The sequence below is a fragment of the Heterodontus francisci genome, chromosome 31 (assembly GCF_036365525.1).
Source record: "Heterodontus francisci isolate sHetFra1 chromosome 31, sHetFra1.hap1, whole genome shotgun sequence".
NCBI lineage: Eukaryota > Metazoa > Chordata > Chondrichthyes > Heterodontiformes > Heterodontidae > Heterodontus > Heterodontus francisci.
The window spans coordinates 18695821-18719724 of NC_090401.1; the positions used below are offsets into that span (position 1 = coordinate 18695821).

Here is a 23904-nt window from a genome sequence, read left to right on the forward strand (position 1 = left end):
GGAAGCACACTCCCTCTATTTGGAAAAAGAGATCTGCACTCCTAAAACCATAGCAGGTTATCTTCCATCAAAAACACATGCTCGAACTGACCTGCATGTATTTACCCACCCTGATGTGTCAGTTTACTGAAATGAGCATTTTGAGAAGAACGCCCAGCCAAAGCAGCATCCCCTTTCACATGTCAACTAAAAATCGTCTCATCCAAGTGCCCACTGCTCACAAGTCTGGATACTGAGTGATGGCAAGGGTATTAGAGCAGAGATGACTGCATTATAGTGAAAGTTTTCAGTAAGGTAATAGGTAACGACCAGGAGCAGAAACTCTGGCCAATTTTTTCATTAAGCCTGTGCACTGAGACTATTTTGTTAATTAGTTCCTTTGATGGTTCAGTTGTTAATAGCAATTGGTCTCCCAGTCACAGAAACCAGAGGTCCCAGGTTTGATGCCCTACATGCCAAATTGATCTTACTTGAGCACTGCATTAGACTCTGACTCAAGCTACTGAAGGGGAGGGGAAAACCTGGGGTCCTACTTTTGATCATAATCAAGTACTGGATATTGTCTAGGCCAGGTGAAGATAGGATTGCGCTGGTTGGAATATGCCCTATAGCTGGATTAATCGGTCAGCACTCACCATTTAGGTTTACTCATGAAGAGCATCAAGGGGCAAAGAGTGCTTCTGGGTTTAAATCCTATGGAACTGAACCCAGCACAAGTTCAAGGCAGGAGACAGAAGAGAATGGCCAAGAAAAATATAAATTGATGGCTATAATCTGTATTCTTCCTCAAAGACCCTACAACTCAACAAACTCACCCAAGATGAACGGCCCAGCCCTTTTGCTGTTGCTCCCAGAGATCCCTGTACAAAGAGCCTTGGATCGCATTGAAGGTTCACCGGTTACTCTGTCTGGTGCTCTCCTCTTCATCCTGCAGTCTCCACTCTAGAGAAAGCAAATAATTTTAATTATCAGCCAAGCCTGAGTTGATTCAACTGACCAGTGTTATTTTAAAATGACCCTAATTAACTAATTTAGCAAAATACAAGTGAAAAAAATACCTATTTGATGCATACAACCTGAATTATTCCCTACTACAAGGAACTCAATTGACTTGGCAGCTCCGAGACGGAGAGGCACTGATGCTGTGAGAAGCAGTGGTGGTTTTTATGATGCAACCAACAATTCCCAGTCATGGAAAGGAAGAACAGTGAGTAATCACCACAGAATCTCCTCGGTATCACACTGGGCAGGGCTTTTTCATGGAATTTAAAAAAAAAACCTGTGCAAAGAATTATGTCATTACAAATTAAATGGTAAGTAAAGCCTGGCTTTCAGCAAGGCATTCTGTTTTACTCTTCGAAGAAGCCATTGAGCAGCTTTCCCAGTAAAACTGTGTCTAGCTGTTTTCCTTCATCTTTTAGATTCTTGCTGTCTTAGATCCTTTTCTGCCTACTCCAGCTCTTCCTAACACTGCTGTTTCCTTATGAGACGACATACTTTATTGACTTTTTCTCTGATCTGTGTTCCGAGCTGAAGAGAATTTTTTCTCCACAAAAAAATTTCCCTCCCAGCAGTCAACATTTGCAACGACCTTAACTCAAAACCTAACACTTATGCTGATGGCAGCAAAATGATTTCTCATTCGTCTAACTTAGATCATCAATTACCTGTGGTTAACTTTCCTACTTAGTCATTTCAAAGCTAGTTATCAAGACTTATTTTTGTTCAAGTAAATAGAAACTGGGAGATGCCTATTTGACAATTTCAAGATTAACTAAGATTCAGCAGTTTTGAAATGGCATTTTACTGCAGTCAAGTCTTTAAACAGTTAGGTTTTCACTGATTTAAAACGTACAGTGCACCACAACTTGCATGAAAACAGGATATGACTGATTGAGAGAAACTGACATTCAACAACAGTCCAAACCTTTTACACAGCTGGCTCAGTCTCTCTCTGGATCGTGCTGGTGACTCCACTTCTGCTGTCACTGCTTTACTAGCAACCCTGGACAGGGAGTGGAAGTCTTTGAGCAACTAAATGCAAGTTCAGGCTGTCCACATTCTAAAACCTCAGCCCCAAGACAGTACACCTCTCCTCAAAAGGATTAAAAAATATGTAACTGGGAGTATGCATTCAAGTTTGTAGAACAGCAACACAAGTCTACAAACAATTAAAGGGCATTACTAGAGGAAATGAATGTACCAAATATAAACTGTGAAGCACACTATATTTGAAACACCTAATTAACATTGAAACCTCATTAAGAAAATGGGAGTTATAAAAAATCCTCCTCTACATGACAACAGTTTTGCCACATTTTTTCTTGTCCCAGTTCCCAATTCAGTGGTAGCTTTTCAGAGTCTGCATTGCATATGGGAGAAAGTGAGTACGAGGGGAAGGGAGAAAGGGAGAGAAACTAGTGGGTGATACAGTTCTTCAACCAGCTCCTCTTGGATAGATGAAGTATTCTTCACATTTTTAGAACTCATTGATGCTATTTTGCTCTTCAATTTTAAGAAGCTTGATATGAAACAAACCTTACTGTATGCTCCATTTCAGTAATTCAAAGAGAAGACAACATGCTAAGAATATCATATGCTTCTTACAATATCAGTACACCTTTGCAAACATGTGAAGGTTTCATGTCCAAAATTACATTACAATTTATAAAGGTTATGCTTGCAATCTTAGCACCAATGCAACATTGTCACATTTAAGGAAGTGGTGAGATCACTTTTGAGGAGCTGGTGGAATGACTCTAGCTTCACGCTTGTTTCAGTAAAAATTCAAAGATGGACCAATACATTCAGCAACAGAGCAGTGTAACTGGGTCAATAAACCTGTATCTGCACTAAAACACACAGCTCAATAAAAATGCAACATCCATAAATATTGGGTACAGTAATTATATTTTTAGTTTTATATACAAAGCAATGATTTTTCCACTGCAGACCAACAGTTGGCTCTAGTATTGGTCTTGTTTTCTGGTGCTAAAGACTTTAATCAAGCTCACACATACTACAGTACAAACCTCACTTTGATATCCCAATTCAAGTTCATAGGGTAACCACCGATGTTAAGGCAGTTGAGGCATCATTTGGTCATTTATTTCACAAGGACAACAGTGAATAAACTCATTTAAATTTCCAAACAAATAGCAGAAAGTTTCTCAAAAATGACCTGCTTATTCCCGCATAATCACACTATTTAGTTTCAAAACAAATGATGTATTAATACACCTGATCAGCAGAATGTTTCAGGGTAGGTGAAGGGTGTGTCACGTCCTGCTATACACATTTATTAGAGTAGCAACAACGAAACCTGGAGTCTCGCCCTCCCACTCTTCTCTCCTCCCCTGCCCCCCAAGTTCCTGCTGCCGTTTAATTCGAGCAGCCCAGTCACCCTTTCCATCTGACCCAAGTGACTATTCTTCAGGTGCAAGACAAGACAGCGAGTGTTGGTGGTTATTAGTTCAAAGAGGGCAATCCTGCCATAATCTGATGCTCCCCCACAAGTGCACTTTCCATCAGACATAACTATAGCACTCATCAGCAGGAATTCCAATTCTTCCAACTGCTGGGCAAGCTGAGATCATTCATTCCACCCAACTTAAGTGGCAGAAGACAGATCAGAGTTTTAGCTTTGCCCAAAAGGTGAGAAGTTCTGGCATAGAGCCAAATTGGCTTAATTCCAAGACACTGAACAGAATAGTATTATACAATGCAAGTTCAGCACCATTTTAAAAGTATCTTTCCCTAAATCAGGTTGTTACTCATTACTAGCTAAGAAGCTAAACTTCCAATAGCTGATGCAAAATTCAGCAGCCAGGCATGCGCCATGGAGAGGTCACTCCACTGACCACCTCCAGGCGCGTATCCATTGTCTCTCGAGATAAGGAGGCCCAAAAGAAAGAAAGAAGAACCTTGGTCACAAACCATTGCATCCACATGCTCATTTTGACACCTAGTAAGCATCACAAAATCACTTGTATTTATGTATTATTTGCAACATAGAAACATCTCAAGCTACTTGATAGATGGGAGGCATAGAATGGGAGAGAAGGAAAATGAAGTTAGAAGGAATGAAGAACAGGAGCCTAGTCAAGATGAGAAAGTAGGGGAGAGGTAAGCAAAAGCCTGGTTTTGATGCATTAAAGGATGAGATGAGGAGAAGCAAAGAAGTTTAGGGAAGGAATTCAAGACAATAGGATAAGGCAGCTGAAGGGAGGAAGGCCAGAGTTTTTTTTTTTATTCATTCATGGGATGTGGGCATCACTGGCTTGGCTAGCAATTATTGTCCATCTCTAATTGCCCTCGAGGTGGTGATGGTGAGCTGCCTTCTTGAACCGCTGCAAGTCCTTGGGTGCAGGTACACCAACAGTGCTGTTAGGAAGGGAGTTCCAGGATTTTGACTCAGTGACAGTGAAGGAACGGCGATATAGCCCCACTTCTGATCTTACGATTGAAGGAAGGTCATTGATGAAGCAGCTGAAGATGGGTGGGCCTAGGACACTACCCTAGAAACTCCTGCAGTGTTATCCTGGAACCGAGATAATTGACCTCCAACAACCACAACCATCTTTCTTTGTGCTCGGTATGACTCCAACCAGCATAGAATTTTCCCCTTGATTCCCACTGACACCAGTTTTGCGAGGGCTCCTTGATGCCACACTGAGTCAAATGCTGCCTTAATGTCAAGGACAGTCACTCTCACCTCACCTCTGGAGTTCAGCTCTTTTGCCCATGTTTGGACAAAGGCTGTAATGAGATCAGGAGCTGAGCGGCCCTGGCGGAACCCAAACTGTGCATGAGTGAGGTTATTGCTGAGCAAGTGCCGCTCGATAGCGCTGTCGAAAACCCCTTCCATCACTTTACTGAAGATCGAGAGTAGAACTGATAGGGTAGTAATTGGCCGGATTGGATTTGTCCTGCTTTTTGTGTACAGGACATACTTGTCCAAGGACGAGAAAGTGGGTGATGGGGTGGAAAGGATGAGGGTTCTGATTCAATGCATTGACAATAGGAAGATTAACATGGATGGGAAAGCAAAAGTATAGTGCAGACCAGAATACAGGCATCTCATTGTCCAAACTTTGAAGTTCAGGAAGGATGGGGAAATCGGAGGGTGGCAAGGACAATGCTGGGAAAGTAGAATATAGAACCCGCAACTGCTCCATACTTTAATGCATAATTCATAGTTTCTACTCAACAGAGCAGTGGGATAAATTCCATCAGTCAGGCTGCACTGTATTCACACAAAAAAACACAGCTGTATAGTTTAAAAGTCAGCAGGACGCTAGCACCTGTTTTGTGCAAACTGCAGTAAGCTTCACACTGTTAAAGCAGCCCTTCTGACTCACTGTATTTTTTCCTCAAATTATGGAATTAAATCACGTAAACTGCTGCTAGTATAACTTCTCCTGAAGCTTAAAACACTGAATACCATTTGCAGTTGCTCGTGTTTCAAGAACGAAGCACTGTAAATTTTGTTGCTTCATAAATGTTTTGGTAGTTTTTCTATATCTACTCTACTCCTCTGGCAAGTGGGTCAACAAACAGAAGCCAATGAATCAAGATCATTGGTAAATGATCTAGAGGGGAGACAAGGAGAAATGTTTTCACTCACTCAGTTGTCGGGATCTGGAACCTTCTACCTGAAAAGGTGGTCGAATCTGATTCCAATAATAATTTTAAAAAGGGAGTTGAGGATGAGGAACTTAAGAGTCACGGACAAAAGGCAGGGATGTAAGTCTAAGCACAACTGGTCTTTCAAAGAGCCAGCAGAGGCTCAATGGGCCACATGGCCTCGTTCTGCGCTGTTAAGTTTCTATGATTCTATTCTAGAACATGCACAGGTGAATAACCTTGTGCAGTATTTTACTAGAAATAGGAATAGTAAGGAATTTTAGTGAAATAACAAAAATTGCTGGAAATACTCAGCAGGTCTGGCAGCATCTGTGGAGAGAGAAGCAGAGTTAACATTTCAGGTCAGTGACACTGCATCTGAACTGCAGGCAAGATGTTAAGTGTAGTCAAGGAATTTTAGTGATTTGTGCTTTGGAAACCAGGTACTAGCCTGCAGGGAGGAGGAATGGAATCTGAACTATCCAGACATCACATACCCAGTCAATTATAGAATAGCACAGGAGCAAGAATCAGCAGTCTAGAAAATAAAAAATAGCTAAGTAAAAATAATATTTTCAAATGAGGACAGAAGGTAAAATCAACTGGTTACGGTAGTTATTGAAACTGATCAAAGGTAAAAAAAAGACTTCAAATACAAAAATGAAATGAAGCCACAAAATGCCAGAAATGCACAGGTGGCGATCTGTCAATGACAAGAGGAGGAAAAGGGACAAGTTTTAACAATCGTCAAATGATACAGCGCATTTGGCTCATAGTGCCTGTGGCAGCTCTTCTCAGCTATCCAATTAGTCCCACTCCCAGACACTTTCCCCATAGCCATGCAAATTTCTCCTTGAAATATTTATTCAATTTCCTTTTGAATATTATTAAATCTGCTCACACCATGCTTCCAGAAAGTGCCAGCCAGTTAATAACACTATGTAAAAAAAACATCTGCACATCATCTCTGGTCCTTTTGCTAATTACCTTATATCTGTGTCCTCTGGTTACCAACCCTCCTGCCAGTGGAAACAGTTTCTCCCCATCTATTCTGTCAAAATCCTTCATGATTTTGAACACAGAAGCATAGAAAAGTTACAGCAAAGAAGGTGGCCATTCAGCCCATCGTGTCCGCGCGGACTAAAAAATTAGCTGCCCAATCTAATCCCACCTTCCAGCACCTGCTCCATAGTCTTGCAGGTTACCTTCAGGTGTAGGTCCAGGTACCTTTCAAATGAGTTGAAGGTTTCTGCCTCCACCACCGATCCGGGCAGTGAATTCCAGACACCCACCACCCTCTGGGTGAAAACGTTTTTTCTCATGTCCCCTCTAATCCTTCTACCAATCACCTTAAATCTGTGCCCCCTGGTAATTGACCTCTCCACTAGGAGAAACAGGTCCTTCCTGTCTACCCTATCTAGGCCCCTCAATTTTGTACACCTCAATTAAGCCTCCTCTGTTCTAAGGAAAACAACACTAGCCAATCCAATCTTTCCTCATAGCTGCAACTTTCAAGCCCTGGCAACATTCTTGTAAATCTCTTCTGTACTCTCTCCAGAGCAATTATGTTCTGCCCATCAAATCTCCCCTTAACCTTTTCTGCTTTAAGAACCACTCCAGTTTGTCAAGCCTGTCCACATAACTCAAGTCTTCCAATCCTTGGCATCATTCGAGTATTGTTGCTACAAATCCTTCAACAGAATTCAACTAACAGCATCAATTCTCCAAATCAATGTTTAGAGGTCAGTACCAGAAAATTCTTTACAATTTTCAAATTACAATAGAACTAGGGGAAAGATCTAGGCTCACAGCACAGAACACATAGATTGCAAAGACAGAAGAGACAATGGGATAGATCAACCAGTGATATCGGGCTCACCAGGTTTCCTTGCTAGAAGGCACACAATCTGCAGTTACCACTAGTTAAAATGTGACCAAGAATTGTAAACTTCTACTGGAGTTTAATGATAGAAAAATTATGGCACAGAAGGAGGCCCATTCAGCCCATCATGTCTACACCAGCCGAAAAAAAACTGGCTGCCCAATCTAATCCCATTTTCCAGCACCTGGTCCATAGCCTTGCCTTGCAGGTTACAGCACTTCAGGTGCATGTCCAGGCACCTTTTAAATGAGTTGAGGGTTTCTGCCTCCACCACCATTCCTGGCAGTGAATTCCAGACACACATCACTCTCTGGGTGAAAAGGTTTTTCCTCACTAATCCCCTCTAATCCTTCTACCAATCACCTTAAATCTGTGTCCCCGGTAATTGACCTCTCCGCTCGGGCAAACAGGTCCTTCATGTCTACTCTATCTCGGCCCCTCATAATTTTGTACACCTCAATTAAGTTCCCCCTCAGCCTCCTCTGTTTGAAGGAAAACAACCCTAACCGATCCAAACTTTCCTCTTGGCTGCAACTTTCAAGCCCTGGCAACATTCTTGCAAGTCTCCTCTGTACTCTCTCCAGAACAATTTTGTCCTTCCTGTAATGTGGTGACCAGAACTGTACGCAATATTCCAGCTGTGGCCTAACCAGCATTTTATACAGTTCCAGCATTACTCCCTGCTTTTATATTCTATACCTTGGTCAATAAAACAAAGTATTCCATATGCCTTCTTCACCACTCTATCTACCTATCCTGTGGACATGCACTTCAAGGTCTCACTTCTTCTACCGCTCTCAATATCCTCCTGTTTTTTGTATTCCCTTGCTTTGTTTGCCCTCCCCAAATGCATTACCTCACACTTCTCCAGATTGAATTCCATTTGCCACTTTTCTGCCCACTCAACCAAACCATTGATATAATTCTGGAGTCTACAGCTATCGTCTTCACTATCAATTACATAGCCAATTTTTGTGTCATCAGCAAATTTCCCAATCATGCCTCCCACATTTAAGTCCAAATCATTAATATATACCACAAACAGCAGGGGATCCAACACTGAGCCCTGTGGAATGCCACTGAAAACCGCTTTCCATTGGCAAAAAACATCCGTCGACTACTACCCTTTGTCTCCTGTCACTGAGCCAATTTTGGATTCAACCTGCCACATTCCCCTGTATCCTATGGGTTTTCATTTTCCTGACCAGTCTTCCATGCGGGACCTTGTCAAATGCCTTACTAAAATCCATATGGACCACATCCACTGCACTACCCTCATCACTCCTCCAAAAAATTCAATTAAGTTAGTAAGACACGACCTTCCCTTAACAAATCTATGCCTTTTTAAGTGACAGTTTATCCTGTCTCTCAGAATTGATTCTAATAATTTACCCACCACCGAGATCAGACTGACCAGCCTATAATTATTTCGCCTATCCCTCGCTCCCTTTTTAATTAATGGTAAAATGTTCACAGACCTCCAATCCTCTGGCACTTCGCCCGTATCCAGTGAGGATTTGAAGATGACTCTCAGCGCATCTGCTATTTCCTCCCTGGCTTCCTTTAACAATCTGGGATGCAATCCATACGGCCCTGGTGATTTATCCACTTTCAAGGATTTCAGACCTTCTAGTACTTCCTCTCTCATTATGCTCATCTTATCTAATATTTCACACTTCTCTTTTACTACAATGCCTGTATCATCCCTCGCCTTTGTGAAGAGAGAGACAAAAAATTCATGAAGAGCCCTGCTGACATCTTCTGCATCCACACAAGTTCCCTTGTACATCTCCAATAGGCCCTACCCTTTCCTTAGTTATCCTGTTGCTCTTAATGTACTGATAAAAACATCTTTGGGTTTTCCTTGATTTTACCTGCCAATAATTTTTCATGTCCTCTCTTTGCTTTTCTAATTTCCTTTTTTACTCCACCCCTGCACTTTCTATACTCCTCTAAGCTTTCTGAAGTATTAAGTTTTTTGTGACCGTCATAAGCTTTCTTTTTCTGCTTTAACTTACCCTGTATGCTTGTAGATAACCGGGGCCTCTAGATTTGGCCGTACCACCCTTTACCTTTGTGGGGACATGCCTACACCGTGCCTGTAGAATTTCACTTTTGAATGTCTCCCACTGGTTTGCTACTGATTTTCCTTCAAGTAGCTGCATCCAGTCCACTTTCGCCCGATCACCCCTCAACTTTGTAAAATTTGCCTTCCCCCCCAATTTAGAACTTTTACTCCTGTTTCCATGCTAAAACTTACTGTATTATGGTCACTATTTCCAAAATGGTCACCCACTGCTACTTCATCCACTTGCCCAGCTTCATTACCGAAGATTAAACCTGGAATTGTGCTCCCTCTTGTTGGGCTTGTTAGGTGCTGACTAAAAAAGTTCTCCTGAATGCTGTTCAAGAATTTTGTGCCCTTCACACTGTTTGCATCGCAGTTGATATTAGGGTAATTAAAATCCCCAACTTTTCTTGCCCTATAGTTTTTTCACTCAGAAATTTGCCTACATATTTGTTCTTCTATCTCCCTCTCACTATTTGGGGGTCTATAGTTCACTCCTAGTAGCGTAGTTGCCCCTATTTTATTTCTGAACTCAACCCATGTGGCCTCATTTGATGGTTAATTTAGTACACCATCCCTCCTTACAGCTGTTATTGATTCCTTAACCAATAATGCTACACCCCTCCTTTTTTATCCCCCTCTCTATTCTGCCTGAAAACTCTATATCCAGGGATGTTGAACTGCCATTCTTGCCCCTCTTTAAGCCAAGTTTCCGATATAGCAATGATATCATGTTGCCATGTGTCTGCCTGTGCCTTCAGCTCATTGGCTTTATTTACTATACTCCTTGCATTTAAATAAATACCTCTTAACATTGCCAAATTCCTGTGCTGTACACTTTTTAACCTTTGCTTCTTCTGTCTTTCAGAGTCACTCGCTAATTGTCTGCCTCTTGTCCCCTGCCCTGAAAGTGTCCTATCTGAAACTGCCCTCAAGTTCCCATCATCCTGCCAAACTAATTTAAACTATCCCCAACAGCACTGGCAAACCTTCCTGCAAGGATATTTGTCCCAGGCCTGTTCAAGCATAGGCCATCCGGCTTGTACAGGTCCCACCTTCCCCAGAACCGGTCCCAATGCCCCAGAAATCTGAAGCCCTCAGTCCTGCAACATCTCTCCAGCCACACATTCATCTGGTGTATTCTCCTATTTCAAAACTCATTAGCACATGGCCTTGGGAGTAATCCGGAGATTACTACCTTTGAGGTCCTGTTTGCTAATCTCTTTGCTTACTCCCTAAACTCAGCCTACACTGTTGGATTGTCTCATTAACTATATAAATGAAATTGATGTAGCGTGTTCTGGAAAGGCTCAAAAGGGAGAATTAATTCGAAGGCTGGTTTTAGAATTTTTCACACGACGACACAACAGGTTGACAGAGTCACACTGCAAAGCACCAAAACAAAAATGGCAAATTCCTCACTGATACTTTGGGATAGGGTGGAAAAAAGAGATGAAGTACTTCATCCAAAATGCTAATTAATAATTTCAGATGCTGACTGACCCAACTAGATATTTCCAGCATTTCCTGTTTTTATTTAGAACACACATTATCGAGTTTAATATCTTAATTCTACTGCTCTCTCGTTCCTTGGATACGCTGCAGCCTTTGTTTTGTGTCACATTAACGAAGGAGACCCAAAAGGCAAAAATCCAACTCACTAAAGTTCCCCTGGGCATCCTGCAACCTCTCAGGAAATAAGAAAACTATGTGCAGAAAGAACTTTTCTTTGCAGGTTTTTTCATTCAGTTTGAAGGTAAAGGCAGAATCGGGCAGATTTAAGGAGTAGAAATGACAAATTCATTGTCAAATTATGCTGATACACGTCAGAAATCACTTCCTAAAAGCAGCACAAAGGTTTCGATCTCTCCCGTGCATTTCCTTCAAATACCATAAATGGAACCATTTAATCCTTTTATAGGATTAAAATTCCTGCGGTTAATGCTCAAAGCAACTTTCAATGAGTAATGCTGTGAAGTCATTACTAGGCAACAGTGGTGAGAATTTCTTTTTAAAAAGCCAGCATTTATTTCGGAGGCTGAATTAGTGAGATAACTCATTTTTCGATCAAAGCAGGTCAGCAGTACCCCACTGCACGCAACTACTATCCACAGAAATATTCTACAAAACGCAAAAAAAAAAACTAGATTTTTCCAGACATGCCAGTAACAAGTAGGTCAGAACACTAAGTTTCTACTACACCCAATTGAGCTGGTTAACACTAAATTTAACTACAAAGCCTTTCGAAAAAGAACAAAGTTTTTAAGCCTTAACCAGTATTTTTACTATGGAAACATACCACACTGAACTAAGGAGTAAATATTAAAGCTAATCAAATTCACAACTGAGTTATGGTCAGCTTCACGAGTGTAGCTATTTATCAAGTGCAACAACATGCCCAAAGAACCATTCACTGTGCATGATTCCAGTCAGACAGCATTAAGGTGTAGAAGGGTGGGTTAGTAAATTTGCAGATGACACTAAGGTTGGTGGAGTTGTGGATAGTGCCGAAGGATGTTGTAGGGTACAGAGGGACATAGATAGGCTGCAGAGCTGGGATGAGAGATGGCAAATGGAGTTTAATGCGGAAAATTGTGAGGTGATTCACTTTGGAAGGAGTAACAGGAATGCAGAGTACTGGGCTAATGGGAAGATTCTTGGTAGTGTAGATGAACAGAGAGATCTTGGTGTCCAGGTGCATAAATCCTTGAAGGTTGCTAACCAGGTTAATAGGGCTGTTAAGAAGGCATATGGTGTGTTAGCTTTTATTAGTAGGGGGATCGAGTTTCGGAGCCACGAGGTCATGCTGCAGCTGTACAAAACTCTGGTGAGACCGCACCTGGAGTATTGCGTGCAGTTCTGGTCACCGCATTATAGGAAGGATGTGGAAGCTATGGAAAGGGTGCAGAGGAGATTTACTAGGATGTTGCCTGGTATGGAGGGAAGGTCTTACGAGGAAAGGCTGAGGGACTTGAGGTTGTTTTCGTTGGAGAGAAGGAGGAGGAGAGGTGACTTAATAGAGACATATAAGATAATCAGAGGGTTAGATAGGGTAGATAGTGAGCGTCTTTTTCCTCGGATGGTGATGGCAAACACGAGGGGACATAGCTTCAAGTTGAGGGGTGATAGATATAGGACAGATGTCAGAGGTAGTTTCTTTACTCAGAGAGTAGTAGGGGCGTGGAACGCCCTGCCTGCAGCAGTAGTAGATTCGCCAACTTTAAGGGCATTTAAGTGGTCATTGGATAGACATATGGATGAAAATGGAATAGTGTAGGTCAGATGGTTTCACAGGTCGGCGCAACATCGAGGGCCGAAGGGCCTGTACTGCGCTGTAATGTTCTAATGGTTATTCACCATGGTGGAATAGCAAAGAACTCTATTCTTCCCAATTTCCCTCCTGCTCCCATATTATGGATACACTGAACACAACTACAGCATTTCCACAGCTGCACTGGCCAATATCAGCTACTGCAACCTGAACACTGAATGGGATCTGTGATTTTCCATAGCTATATGGCTCAGTGCACTAAACAGTGTCAATTGAGGGAAGACCCCAACATGTACATGTGCACATAACTTCTCATTACCCTTGAACCTCTGACTTTAAAGCAGGACATAGAGACAACTAGCACCATCCCACACTGATCAAGCATACATGGAAGGTGGTATCTGTGCCATTCATGGCTCCTGTCAATTAGACTTTGATGAGAACTAGTAATTTGTGGGGTTGCACTGGAAAGGGAAAAAAAAACAAATATCCTGCAGGGAAGAAAAACTGCCATCATCGCCAGGTCTGGCCCATGACTGCAGTCCCACACTTGGTGCTGTTAAGGTCTATTGAAGTAATCAACTGCTTAGTTGTACAAACAGTTACTCCAAAGGAAGGCCCAGCCCCCCTTCTCAAGGCAACAAGTGCAGTCTTGCCAGAACTCCCGAGATCCCAAGAATAAATTTAATAATGAGTTGATGAGTACATGGTGTATATTTATAGGCTGGATCAGCCCATTATCCTCACCGGAATGACTGCACTATCATTGCTAACCACAGAGTTATCAAAAGATTTAAAATAATTGACAGTCTGGTTGGGAGCAGTTGCCGTTTATTTCTGAAGAGATCGTTCACTTTCACAAGAAGCTGAACAGTTGTGCATAGTTGTAAATTACTATAGCCAGAATCAAGGCTCACAAAGCATGCAGCTGCAACTCAATCAAAGCTGTACTATGTACCCTCAACTCTACCTGAAATTCCACTGCATGTAGCAACCCCTTCAAACCCATACTTAAATCAGCACAATCATATAAATAATCACCGCCAAATTTTAAGGGAGATATTATACCAAACTTAAACATTGGGTTTCAAATGGAAAAGACAATAAATTTTAGCAGCCACACATTCTAAAGCACTGAGCTGCCACAAGTTTTACATATTGTAACACAATCTCAATTCACATGAGATTATTCTGAAATAAATTATAGAGAAAATAATAATAGAGAAAAATCTATTTTTAAGAGAACTTTTTACACAGGATACAAACCTCACTGGTCCCGAATCTTAGCAAGTGGTCGAGACCAGCTCAATTATTCAGCTGTGCCCAGATTCAGACTGGAAACCACTTATATGCTTAGCATGCATCAGTACTTTATGATTAGCCAGTACTAATTTAAACAGGAAGACAATGTGCTGATTTAGAAGTACCAATACAAACAAACACGAAACAGAAATTGGGAAGGCTTTAAACTAGGTAAATCGAAGTTACTAGCAATAATCCAGATTGGAGTGTCTGCACTAATGATTTTGAAATGAAGTACAGTGAACCAGAGAAATGAGACTGTTTAGCACATAAATCTTGCAATAAAGGAAAGTAAAATTTATTTCCACTAATTCATCTCTATCCTTTCCTGTTTGCTTTGCGCCCCCAAAGTTAACACTTATTCATTCTCGTACCAGCCAACCAGCAGAGAAAGCATCCCAGAGATATCAGTCTTATCAGTTTTTTTTTTAAAAAGCCAAGGATTATTCAATCCCACTGTTTTATTTTGAAGAGAAGTAGGGGAGTTCTCCCCAATATTTTGCCTGGCATTTATCCCTCACCCAACATCACTAAAACAGTTTATTTGGTCATTATCAAATTGCTGTCTGTGGGACCTGGCAGTGTATAAATTGGCTGTTGCATTTCTTGCATGACAACAGAGACTGCACTTCAAAAGTATTTAACTGGCTATAAAGCATTTTGGAATGCTGAAATTGTGAAAGGTACGATACCAATGCAAGTCCTACTTTCTTTCTTAAATAACCAGCACAAGAATATCCAAAAGCTTCACAAAAGCAAAGAAATGATAGTTTCATACTAAAGTTTCATTTATACAGTATCCTATATGCTTAAACATCTCAAGAAGCTTTGCACAATCATGTTTTATTTTGAAGTAGGGTGATTATTGCACGGTTGCTCTTAGGTAACATTAGACTCTGATCAAACACATTCTGAATGTGATCAGATTTTCAGTAAAACTTGCAGATAGGCATGTGAACTGTTTACAGTCTGTGCATTTAAAATGTGAACACCACCCAGCTTGTCGTTCCAAACTTGGGTTCTGCCCGGAGAGAGCTATGTATCACCAAAGTGAGGTATTGATAGTTGCAGGTCTGTCACTGAAGGCAGTAATGTTGGAGACAATTTGAGGTGGAAAACACAAGAAATGTATAAACACAGCACCAAAAGTGTGATTTATTTCCCTCAATTGCATATTACCTAAACAAACCTAGTATTACTGTGGAGTGCTTTGTTGAAGGAGAAAGGAGAGTGCTGCTGAGGTGGAGATTCCAGATACCAACCTTATAGGACTCAAAAAGGCAGCATTTGGAAGCTAACATTTAAATAGTGACTAATTGCCACAGGGAAAACTTTCAAACCCACCTATAACCTTTCCAGAGCCAGAATCACCTAAATATTTCCAAAACTAGCGTGAACAAGTAGTTTCTCACAAACCTTTAGAACTCAAATTTGGGAGGCCAGATTAAGAGTTTTACAAACCAATTACAGATGTGGTGGTACAACCAATACACTGAAATTAACAGCACTCTTCATTCAACTAATAAAAAGTACTATGACAATAGGTCAACACCTACACTGGCATAAGCTAAAGACACTTTTATACCAGAAGTGCAACCAAGCAGGTCACTTTCTGTTGGCCACACTCCACAGTATAAACAAGCCCAGGTTTCAGTGGCATAAGAAAACATGAATATTTTGCCATTGAGTGCTGGTTCTGGTTTTGGCAATGCAAACAAGGTAAGCCAGTCCCACAGTCTGCAGATGAGCAGCAAAGTCCAGGCTTCTACTGACAGCAGGGTGGCAACATTCCCTAAACAGGGTATGATTTTATATGTGAAGTAGACCAAAGGATACTACTACATCTGAGGCTGCTTGTTTACTGTTGATTACTTTTGATTTTCTGAAGACTAAAAGCATGGATGAATATTACAGACAAGTACACCAGTATTTATGCCCCAGATACACACAAATGCAGAATTACTGTTTTTTTTTTAAAAAAGGACCTAGAATTTCTGGGAAAAATAGGTGGCACACAAATTCATTAGATGTGTTCTTGTGTCGAAGGCAAGAGTTCATCATCTCATCAATTCCATGACAAAAGTATTTCTCAAAAAAGGAGCCAAAAGTCAAATATCTATAGCCTGTTTGCATGAACAAAACAGACCACAACATCTCACTAGCCACAACAAATTATGCCACAGCCAATAATCGCAAAGTAACCACAACTCTGACACAAGCTGAAGCGACTCTGCCCCATTTGGTCACTTCCACAACTCTCAGCAGTATTCAAACCAGTAATTAACACAAGATACTAGAAACAAAATGATCATTTCTACTATGTTTTACTGCTTTTCTGTTCACTCACCCTTCCACACCAAAGAGCTGACCTTAGCTGCTGCACAGTCCAGTGCCTCACAAAAGCAGTCATTCTTTACACGCAAACCATTTATAATCGGTGTAAAGTCAACACAGTCAAATCTAATATTGTCCATGTAGAGGTAGTGAAAAAGAACACTTGCCAGAAGTCACTGCAGTCATTTGCAGCAAGAACCTTCTCAAACCCATGGGGATTGGGCCAATTGTTGCATTCTTGTTGCTGCCCAGCTCTGATCAGATAAGCCAGCACAAACCAGTAGTCAAGCCTAGGACCTACTATTTGCCTGGATATAGAGTCTGCACATGCTGGGAGTTGAGAGAGTCTGCACATGCTGGGAGTTGAGAGAGTCTGCACATGCTGGGAGTTGAGAGAGTCTGCACATGCTGGGAGTTGAGAGAGTCTGCACATGCTGGGAGTTGAGAGAGTCTGCACATGCTGGGAGTTGAGAGAGTCTGCACATGCTGGGAGTTGAGAGAGTCTGCACATGCTGGGAGTTGAGAGAGTCTGCACATGCTGGGAGTTGAGAGAGTCACCACATGCTGGGAGTTGAGAGAGTCACCACATGCTGGGAGTTGAGAGAGTCACCACATGCTGGGAGTTGAGAGAGTCACCACATGCTGGGAGTTGAGAGAGTCACCACATGCTGGGAGTTGAGAGAGTCACCACATGCTGGGAGTTGAGAGAGTCACCACATGCTGGGAGTTGAGAGAGTCACCACATGCTGGGAGTTGAGAGAGTCACCACATGCTGGGAGTTGAGAGAGTCACCACATGCTGGGAGTTGAGAGAGTCACCACATGCTGGGAGTTGAGAGAGTCACCACATGCTGGGAGTTGAGAGAGTCACCACATGCTGGGAGTTGAGAGAGTCTGCACATGCTGGGAGTTGAGAGAGTCTGCACATGCTGGGAGTTGAGAGAGTCTGCACATGCTGGGAGTTGAGAGAGTCTGCACATGCTGGGAGTTGAGAGAGTCTGCACATGCTGGGAGTTGAGAGAGTCTGCACATGCTGGGAGTTGAGAGAGTCTGCACATGCTGGGAGTTGAGAGAGTCTGCACATGCTGGGAGTTGAGAGAGTCTGCACATGCTGGGAGTTGAGAGAGTCTGCACATGCTGGGAGTTGAGAGAGTCTGCACATGCTGGGAGTTGAGAGAGTCTGCACATGCTGGGAGTTGAGAGAGTCTGCACATGCTGGGAGTTGAGAGAGTCTGCACATGCTGGGAGTTGAGAGAGTCTGCACATGCTGGGAGTTGAGAGAGTCTGCACATGCTGGGAGTTGAGAGAGTCTGCACATGCTGGGAGTTGAGAGAGTCTGCACATGCTGGGAGTTGAGAGAGTCTGCACATGCTGGGAGTATCTGTACAGACTGAACAAGAGTGCTGCTGCCACTTGCCTTACTGCCTTCGAACCATGCTGGGCATGGTGGTTGCCTGACCCTTCAGAAAAGCTGGTGCCATCTCTGACTGCAGTCACAAATAGTCAGTCCCGAACATTGCATTTACTTTGCCAGTCCATTGACAGCAGCTTCATTATCAGCAGCAAGCTGATGCTGTGAACAAGAGAGTGCGCATGCTACCAGAGTCACCTCTGCAGGCAACAGAAACTGATTAGCCACTAGAAAAAGCCATGTTGCTTGGACACCAGCGAGGCAAGCAGCAGAAGCACTCCTGCATGATCTTTACAGATATCACCAATCTACACTGATAGGACCTTTCCTGATGCCAGGATGTAGTCAGAAAAACAGTTCCAAAGAGCACATGCCTGCAGTGGTTTCAAATTGGAACCTAGCATTGTAATATTAGCCCCTCACCAGAAGTAGGGCAGATCATCCTACAGTGAGGCTAGGAGCCAGTACTGGAAAAACATTTTAGCAACCAGTTCTACAATATAACTACGCCACAGGATATGATGAGCTCACTTCATAATATTGGCTCATTATTAAACATAAAAGATAGAAGTTGCCAAATGCTACAAAAGGAACACAGAAACTCAGTGGAATGAGATTAATTTTAAGATCCAAGGAACTTGCAGACAACAAAAATTAAGCTGCAGAACACTTGCTTAATAACAATTTGCAACAGGACCACATCAAAAGCTGCAACTAAGTTCCCATCCAATTGAATATCAAAGGAATTCTTAGCAAGTTACAAAACAAGATTAAACTTCTAAGCCTTAAAATGGACCATTCTCCTAAATAAAAAAGAATTTTTTTTAAATCTTATATCAAGGAGCAAAGTACCACCTGGGCAAACTTCCATATAAGAAATGTGGTGCTTTCAAAGGATGTGGTAGGATATAAATTAGACTTCCAATCCAGATGAAAATTGGCACTCTCCATCACTATTGGTTCAGCTTTAATGACAACGACTTGCAGTTCAGCTGCCCTGCCAATTTAGTGGTCATCACCAACTCCAATGTAGGAAGAGTACAAGATTGAAAGCTCATTGAGGACAGTGTAAACGGAACACAAAGCTCCAGTCAAGAGAGAGCTCGGTATGTGGAGGCCCCACTCCAAATCAAGGAATTAGATTACAGATCTTTTGGTATGGTCTTTCAGCACTCTTCCTCCTTTGGGGCTGGGCTGCACGGAATTTATCATTTTCAGATCAGCTTAAAGCACCATGGAACAAATGTGATTAACACATTGGGCTGGCAAGACAGCAATGCTCAGTAAAAGCACATGTACTAATCTAGGTTACCTGTTGACTAGTCTCAAAAATCTCAAGAGGTAGAATCCAACGCCAATGTGAATAGGAAGCTTTAGTTTCCGAGACGGCACAACCTCCACCAACCACCCCCATCCCCGCCACAAGACAAATCAAATTCTAGCATCTTTATTTGCAAAAATTGTTAACCCTGCCACATACGCTTAACATCCTATCAATAAGATCCATATTTTATTTCACAAAGAAAGTTGGAATGTCTTACAGACAGGTGCTTGATGGCTGGCACGGACACAATGGGCCCAAGAGCCTGTTTCTGTGCTGTATAACTCTGATTCCAAGGAACTTTAGTACCATAATCTGGAAAACTCAAAAGCAGAGCAGGAATGCGGTGCAGCAGACGACACCCTCGATACACTACATGGGGTGTGTAATATCTGCTACTTGGCCAAGAGCACATGCTAAGCATCAGAAAACAAATGGGCGCCTGTGCACAAATTATGTTAATTGGCTTCTGCTGTTAAGCCCATATCATTCAATACTGCGTTTGCGCTTCAGATCCTGGGTTTGGAGGATTTGAATTTCAATCCTCACCCTGCATACATCCCCAATAGTTTTCTGCTTCAGGGCTGTACGTTATTAGGAAAATAGGGAAAGAGACTTCAGTCACCTGAAACAAAACCCCAATGGTCAAAAGGATTCCATTCCATTCTCCCAGTTTCTCCATCTCCAATGCATCTGTTCTGATGATGCAACCTTCCACAACAGTGCCTCTGATATGTCTTCCTTTTTCCTCAACTGACGATTCCCCCGCAGAGTTGTTGACAGGGCCCTCGACCGCATCCACCCCACTTCCCACACTTCTGCCTTCACCCCTTCCCCTCCCAGAACCACGACACGGTTCCCCATGTCCTCACTTTCTACCCCACCAGCCTCCACATCCAAAGGATCATCCTCCGCCATTTCCGCCACCTCCAGCGTGATGCCACCAAAAACATCTTACCCTCCCCTCCGAAGGGACCATTCTCTCCACAACACCTGGTTCACTTTTCCATCACCCCCGACATCTTGCCCCCTTCCCATGCAATCACAGATGATGTAATATCTGCCCTTTCACCTCCTCTCTCTTGACCATCCAAGGCTCCAAACACTCTTTCCAGGTGAAGCAGCAATTAATAGTAGTTCTTTCAATTCAGTATACTGTATTCGCTGCTCACAATGCTGTCTCCTCTACACTGGGGAGACCAAACACAGATTGGGTGATCACCTTGCGGAACACCTCCACTCGGTCCGAGCTTCCAGTTGCTTGCCATTTTAATTCACCCACCTGCTCTCAAGCCCACATTTCTGTCCTTGGCCTGCTGCAGTGTTCGACTGAAGCTCAACGCAAGCTTGAGGAACAGCACCCCATCTTCCGATTAGGTGCTCTACAGCCTTCTGGACTCAATACTGAGTTCAATGATTGCAGACCATGGGCCCCATTATTTATTATATTTATTTTATCATTTATTTTTTAACCATGTGCTAGTCTTAAACACGATTTTCATGTTGTTGCTTTCAGACAGAGCTGTTCATTATTGTCATTAGCACTCTCTCTGGACAAATGCTTTACCTTTTACTACAACTACTTAACACTCCATTTGCCTTCTATTCCATGACATCTGTCATTTAATCTCTCCAACCCCCCATCCTATCACAGACCTCCCCTTTTGTTCTTGTTCTCCCCCCACCCCACCCTCCCCCCCACCGACCTTTTCCCTTGCTCAAAGACTGTTACATTTCTGACTTTTGCCAGTTCTGATGAAAAGTCACAGACCTGAAACGTTAACTCTGTTTCTCTCTAAACAGACGCTGCCTGACCCAAGTATTTCTGGCACTTGCTGTCCTCATTTCAGAGTTCCAGCATTTTGCTCTGATTACCCCAATGGTCTTTGCCCCTGCTATACAGTCTACATGAGAAAAACATACCACCAAGTGGCCATTTTATAGCAAGCTCCACCAGGGCACTATTTCCAGAGTAAGGCCGAGACAGAAAGCCATTGTGCTATTTCTAAAATCCAAGCAAGTCCAACAGAGACAGGCTTCCACATCTTCAAAGTGGGAACTCATCTTTTCAGCAAATTTCACCTATATAATATTCAAACACCAAAATGACAACTTAAAAAAAAACAAAGCCAACACCATTCTTCTGTTAGTTAGAGTAGGAAATGACATTGGGGGTCAAAGCTGTCCAGAATGATTTTATCTGGTTTCATATTGTCATTGTCAACTGTATAAGGCTGATTAAATTCTGGGACAAGTAATGGATAGCAAAGGACATACATGACATGACTAGTGGTGCCAGGGGACTGTCAGCCATAAGGCATGACTTTGAGAGACTCATTCTTCATACTGATAAGTCCGTTTCTGAGCAGAGATGACTGCTTAAGATAGTCAATGGCCAATACTCAGGTTATCACCTGGTAATGGGAATGCCACAACAACAAATAGAATTTCCAACTCTCCATTCTATTTGAGGCTGAACTGACAACTGACCAAGACTAGCAAATGAATGAGAAAGACTCACCCTCCCTTCAATGCCTTTGTTTCAAGCTTTGAGCCACTGCAAGTAACAATGCAGCTCTGTTTAGATATTTATGGAGAAGGTCTTGAAATATCCCTTTATGCATTTAAGTGTCTTTTAAATGCAAGCACTTGCATCTGGAAGAATCAAAGCCATGCAATGCTGCAGCGAGAATCACAAGTCAATCATTCTGCACATTTCTGTTGATCCTGGAAAATATTCCATGTTGGGGGGGTGGGGGTTTGAGTGCAGAGATGGAGTGGAACATGGTGGTGGGAGGTAGATTGGAGTGAGAGGGGATTGCAGTGGGGGGAAAAGAGATTAGGGGTGGGAAATCAAGTGGGGATGGGGTGGGAGAGATTGGGGGAGGAGTCATCAGGGGACATGGGGATTGAGGAAGGGTAGGAGGAGGAACAGAGTGGGGACTGGGCAGGCAGCAGGAAGGAATGGGGATGAGGACAGGCAGGGGGCAAGAGATCATCAGGGGGGTTGGGGGTGAAGCAGTGGACGGGGGGGGGGTCGAGTCATGGATTGGGGGGGGGTCGAGTCATGGATTGGGGGGGGTCGAGTCATGGATTGGGGGGGGTCGAGTCATGGATTGGGGGGGGTCGAGTCATGGATTGGGGGGGGTCGAGTCATGGATTGGGGGGGGTCGAGTCATGGATTGGGGGGGGTCGAGTCATGGATTGGGGGGGGTCGAGTCATGGATTGGGGGGGGTCGAGTCATGGATTGGGGGGGTCGAGTCATGGATTGGGGGGGGTCGAGTCATGGATTGGGGGGGGTCGAGTCATGGATTGGGGGGGGTCGAGTCATGGATTGGGGGGGGTCGAGTCATGGATTGGGGGGGGTCGAGTCATGGATTGGGGGGGGTCGAGTCATGGATTGGGGGGGGTCGAGTCATGGATTGGGGGGGGTCGAGTCATGGATTGGGGGGGGTCGAGTCATGGATTGGGGGGGGTCGAGTCATGGATTGGGGGGGGTCGAGTCATGGATTGGGGGGGGTCGAGTCATGGATTGGGGGGGGTCGAGTCATGGATTGGGGGGGGTCGAGTCATGGATTGGGGGGGGTCGAGTCATGGATTGGGGGGGGGTCGAGTCATGGATTGGGGGGGGTCGAGTCATGGATTGGGGGGGGTCGAGTCATGGATTGGGGGGGGTCGAGTCATGGATTGGGGGGGGTCGAGTCATGGATTGGGGGGGGTCGAGTCATGGATTGGGGGGGGTCGAGTCATGGATTGGGGGGGGTCGAGTCATGGATTGGGGGGGTCGAGTCATGGATTGGGGGGGTCGAGTCATGGATTGGGGGGGGTCGAGTCATGGATTGGGGGGGGTCGAGTCATGGATTGGGGGGGGTCGAGTCATGGATTGGGGGGGGTCGAGTCATGGATTGGGGGGGGTCGAGTCATGGATTGGGGGGGGTCGAGTCATGGATTGGGGGGGGTCGAGTCATGGATTGGGGGGGGTCGAGTCATGGATTGGGGGGGGTCGAGTCATGGATTGGGGGGGGTCGAGTCATGGATTGGGGGGGGTCGAGTCATGGATTGGGGGGGGTCGAGTCATGGATTGGGGGGGGTCGAGTCATGGATTGGGGGGGGTCGAGTCATGGATTGGGGGGGGTCGAGTCATGGATTGGGGGGGGTCGAGTCATGGATTGGGGGGGGTCGAGTCATGGATTGGGGGGGGTCGAGTCATGGATTGGGGGGGGTCGAGTCATGGATTGGGGGGGGTCGAGTCATGGATTGGGGGGGGTCGAGTCATGGATTGGGGGGGGTCGAGTCATGGATTGGGGGGGGTCGAGTCATGGATTGGGGGGGGTCGAGTCATGGATTGGGGGGGGTCGAGTCATGGATTGGGGGGGGTCGAGTCATGGATTGGGGGGGGTCGAGTCATGGATTGGGGGGGGTCGAGTCATGGATTGGGGGGGGTCGAGTCATGGATTGGGGGGGGTCGAGTCATGGATTGGGGGGGGTCGAGTCATGGATTGGGGGGGGTCGAGTCATGGATTGGGGGGGGTCGAGTCATGGATTGGGGGGGGTCGAGTCATGGATTGGGGGGGGTCGAGTCATGGATTGGGGGGGGTCGAGTCATGGATTGGGGGGGGTCGAGTCATGGATTGGGGGGGGTCGAGTCATGGATTGGGGGGGGTCGAGTCATGGATTGGGGGGGGTCGAG

General features: G+C 44.0%; 1 protein-coding gene across 2 annotated transcripts in view; it reads right to left on the reverse strand.

Annotated features, from left to right (window-relative positions):
• stk40 (serine/threonine kinase 40) overlaps positions 1 to 23904 on the reverse strand; it is a 99915-nt gene that overhangs the window by 68865 nt on the left and 7146 nt on the right. For both annotated transcript variants that reach the window (XM_068011142.1, XM_068011143.1), the window contains exon 2: positions 816 to 942. In XM_068011142.1, the coding sequence (XP_067867243.1) occupies positions 816 to 942 (127 nt within the window). The remainder of the gene's footprint in view (positions 1 to 815; positions 943 to 23904) is intronic.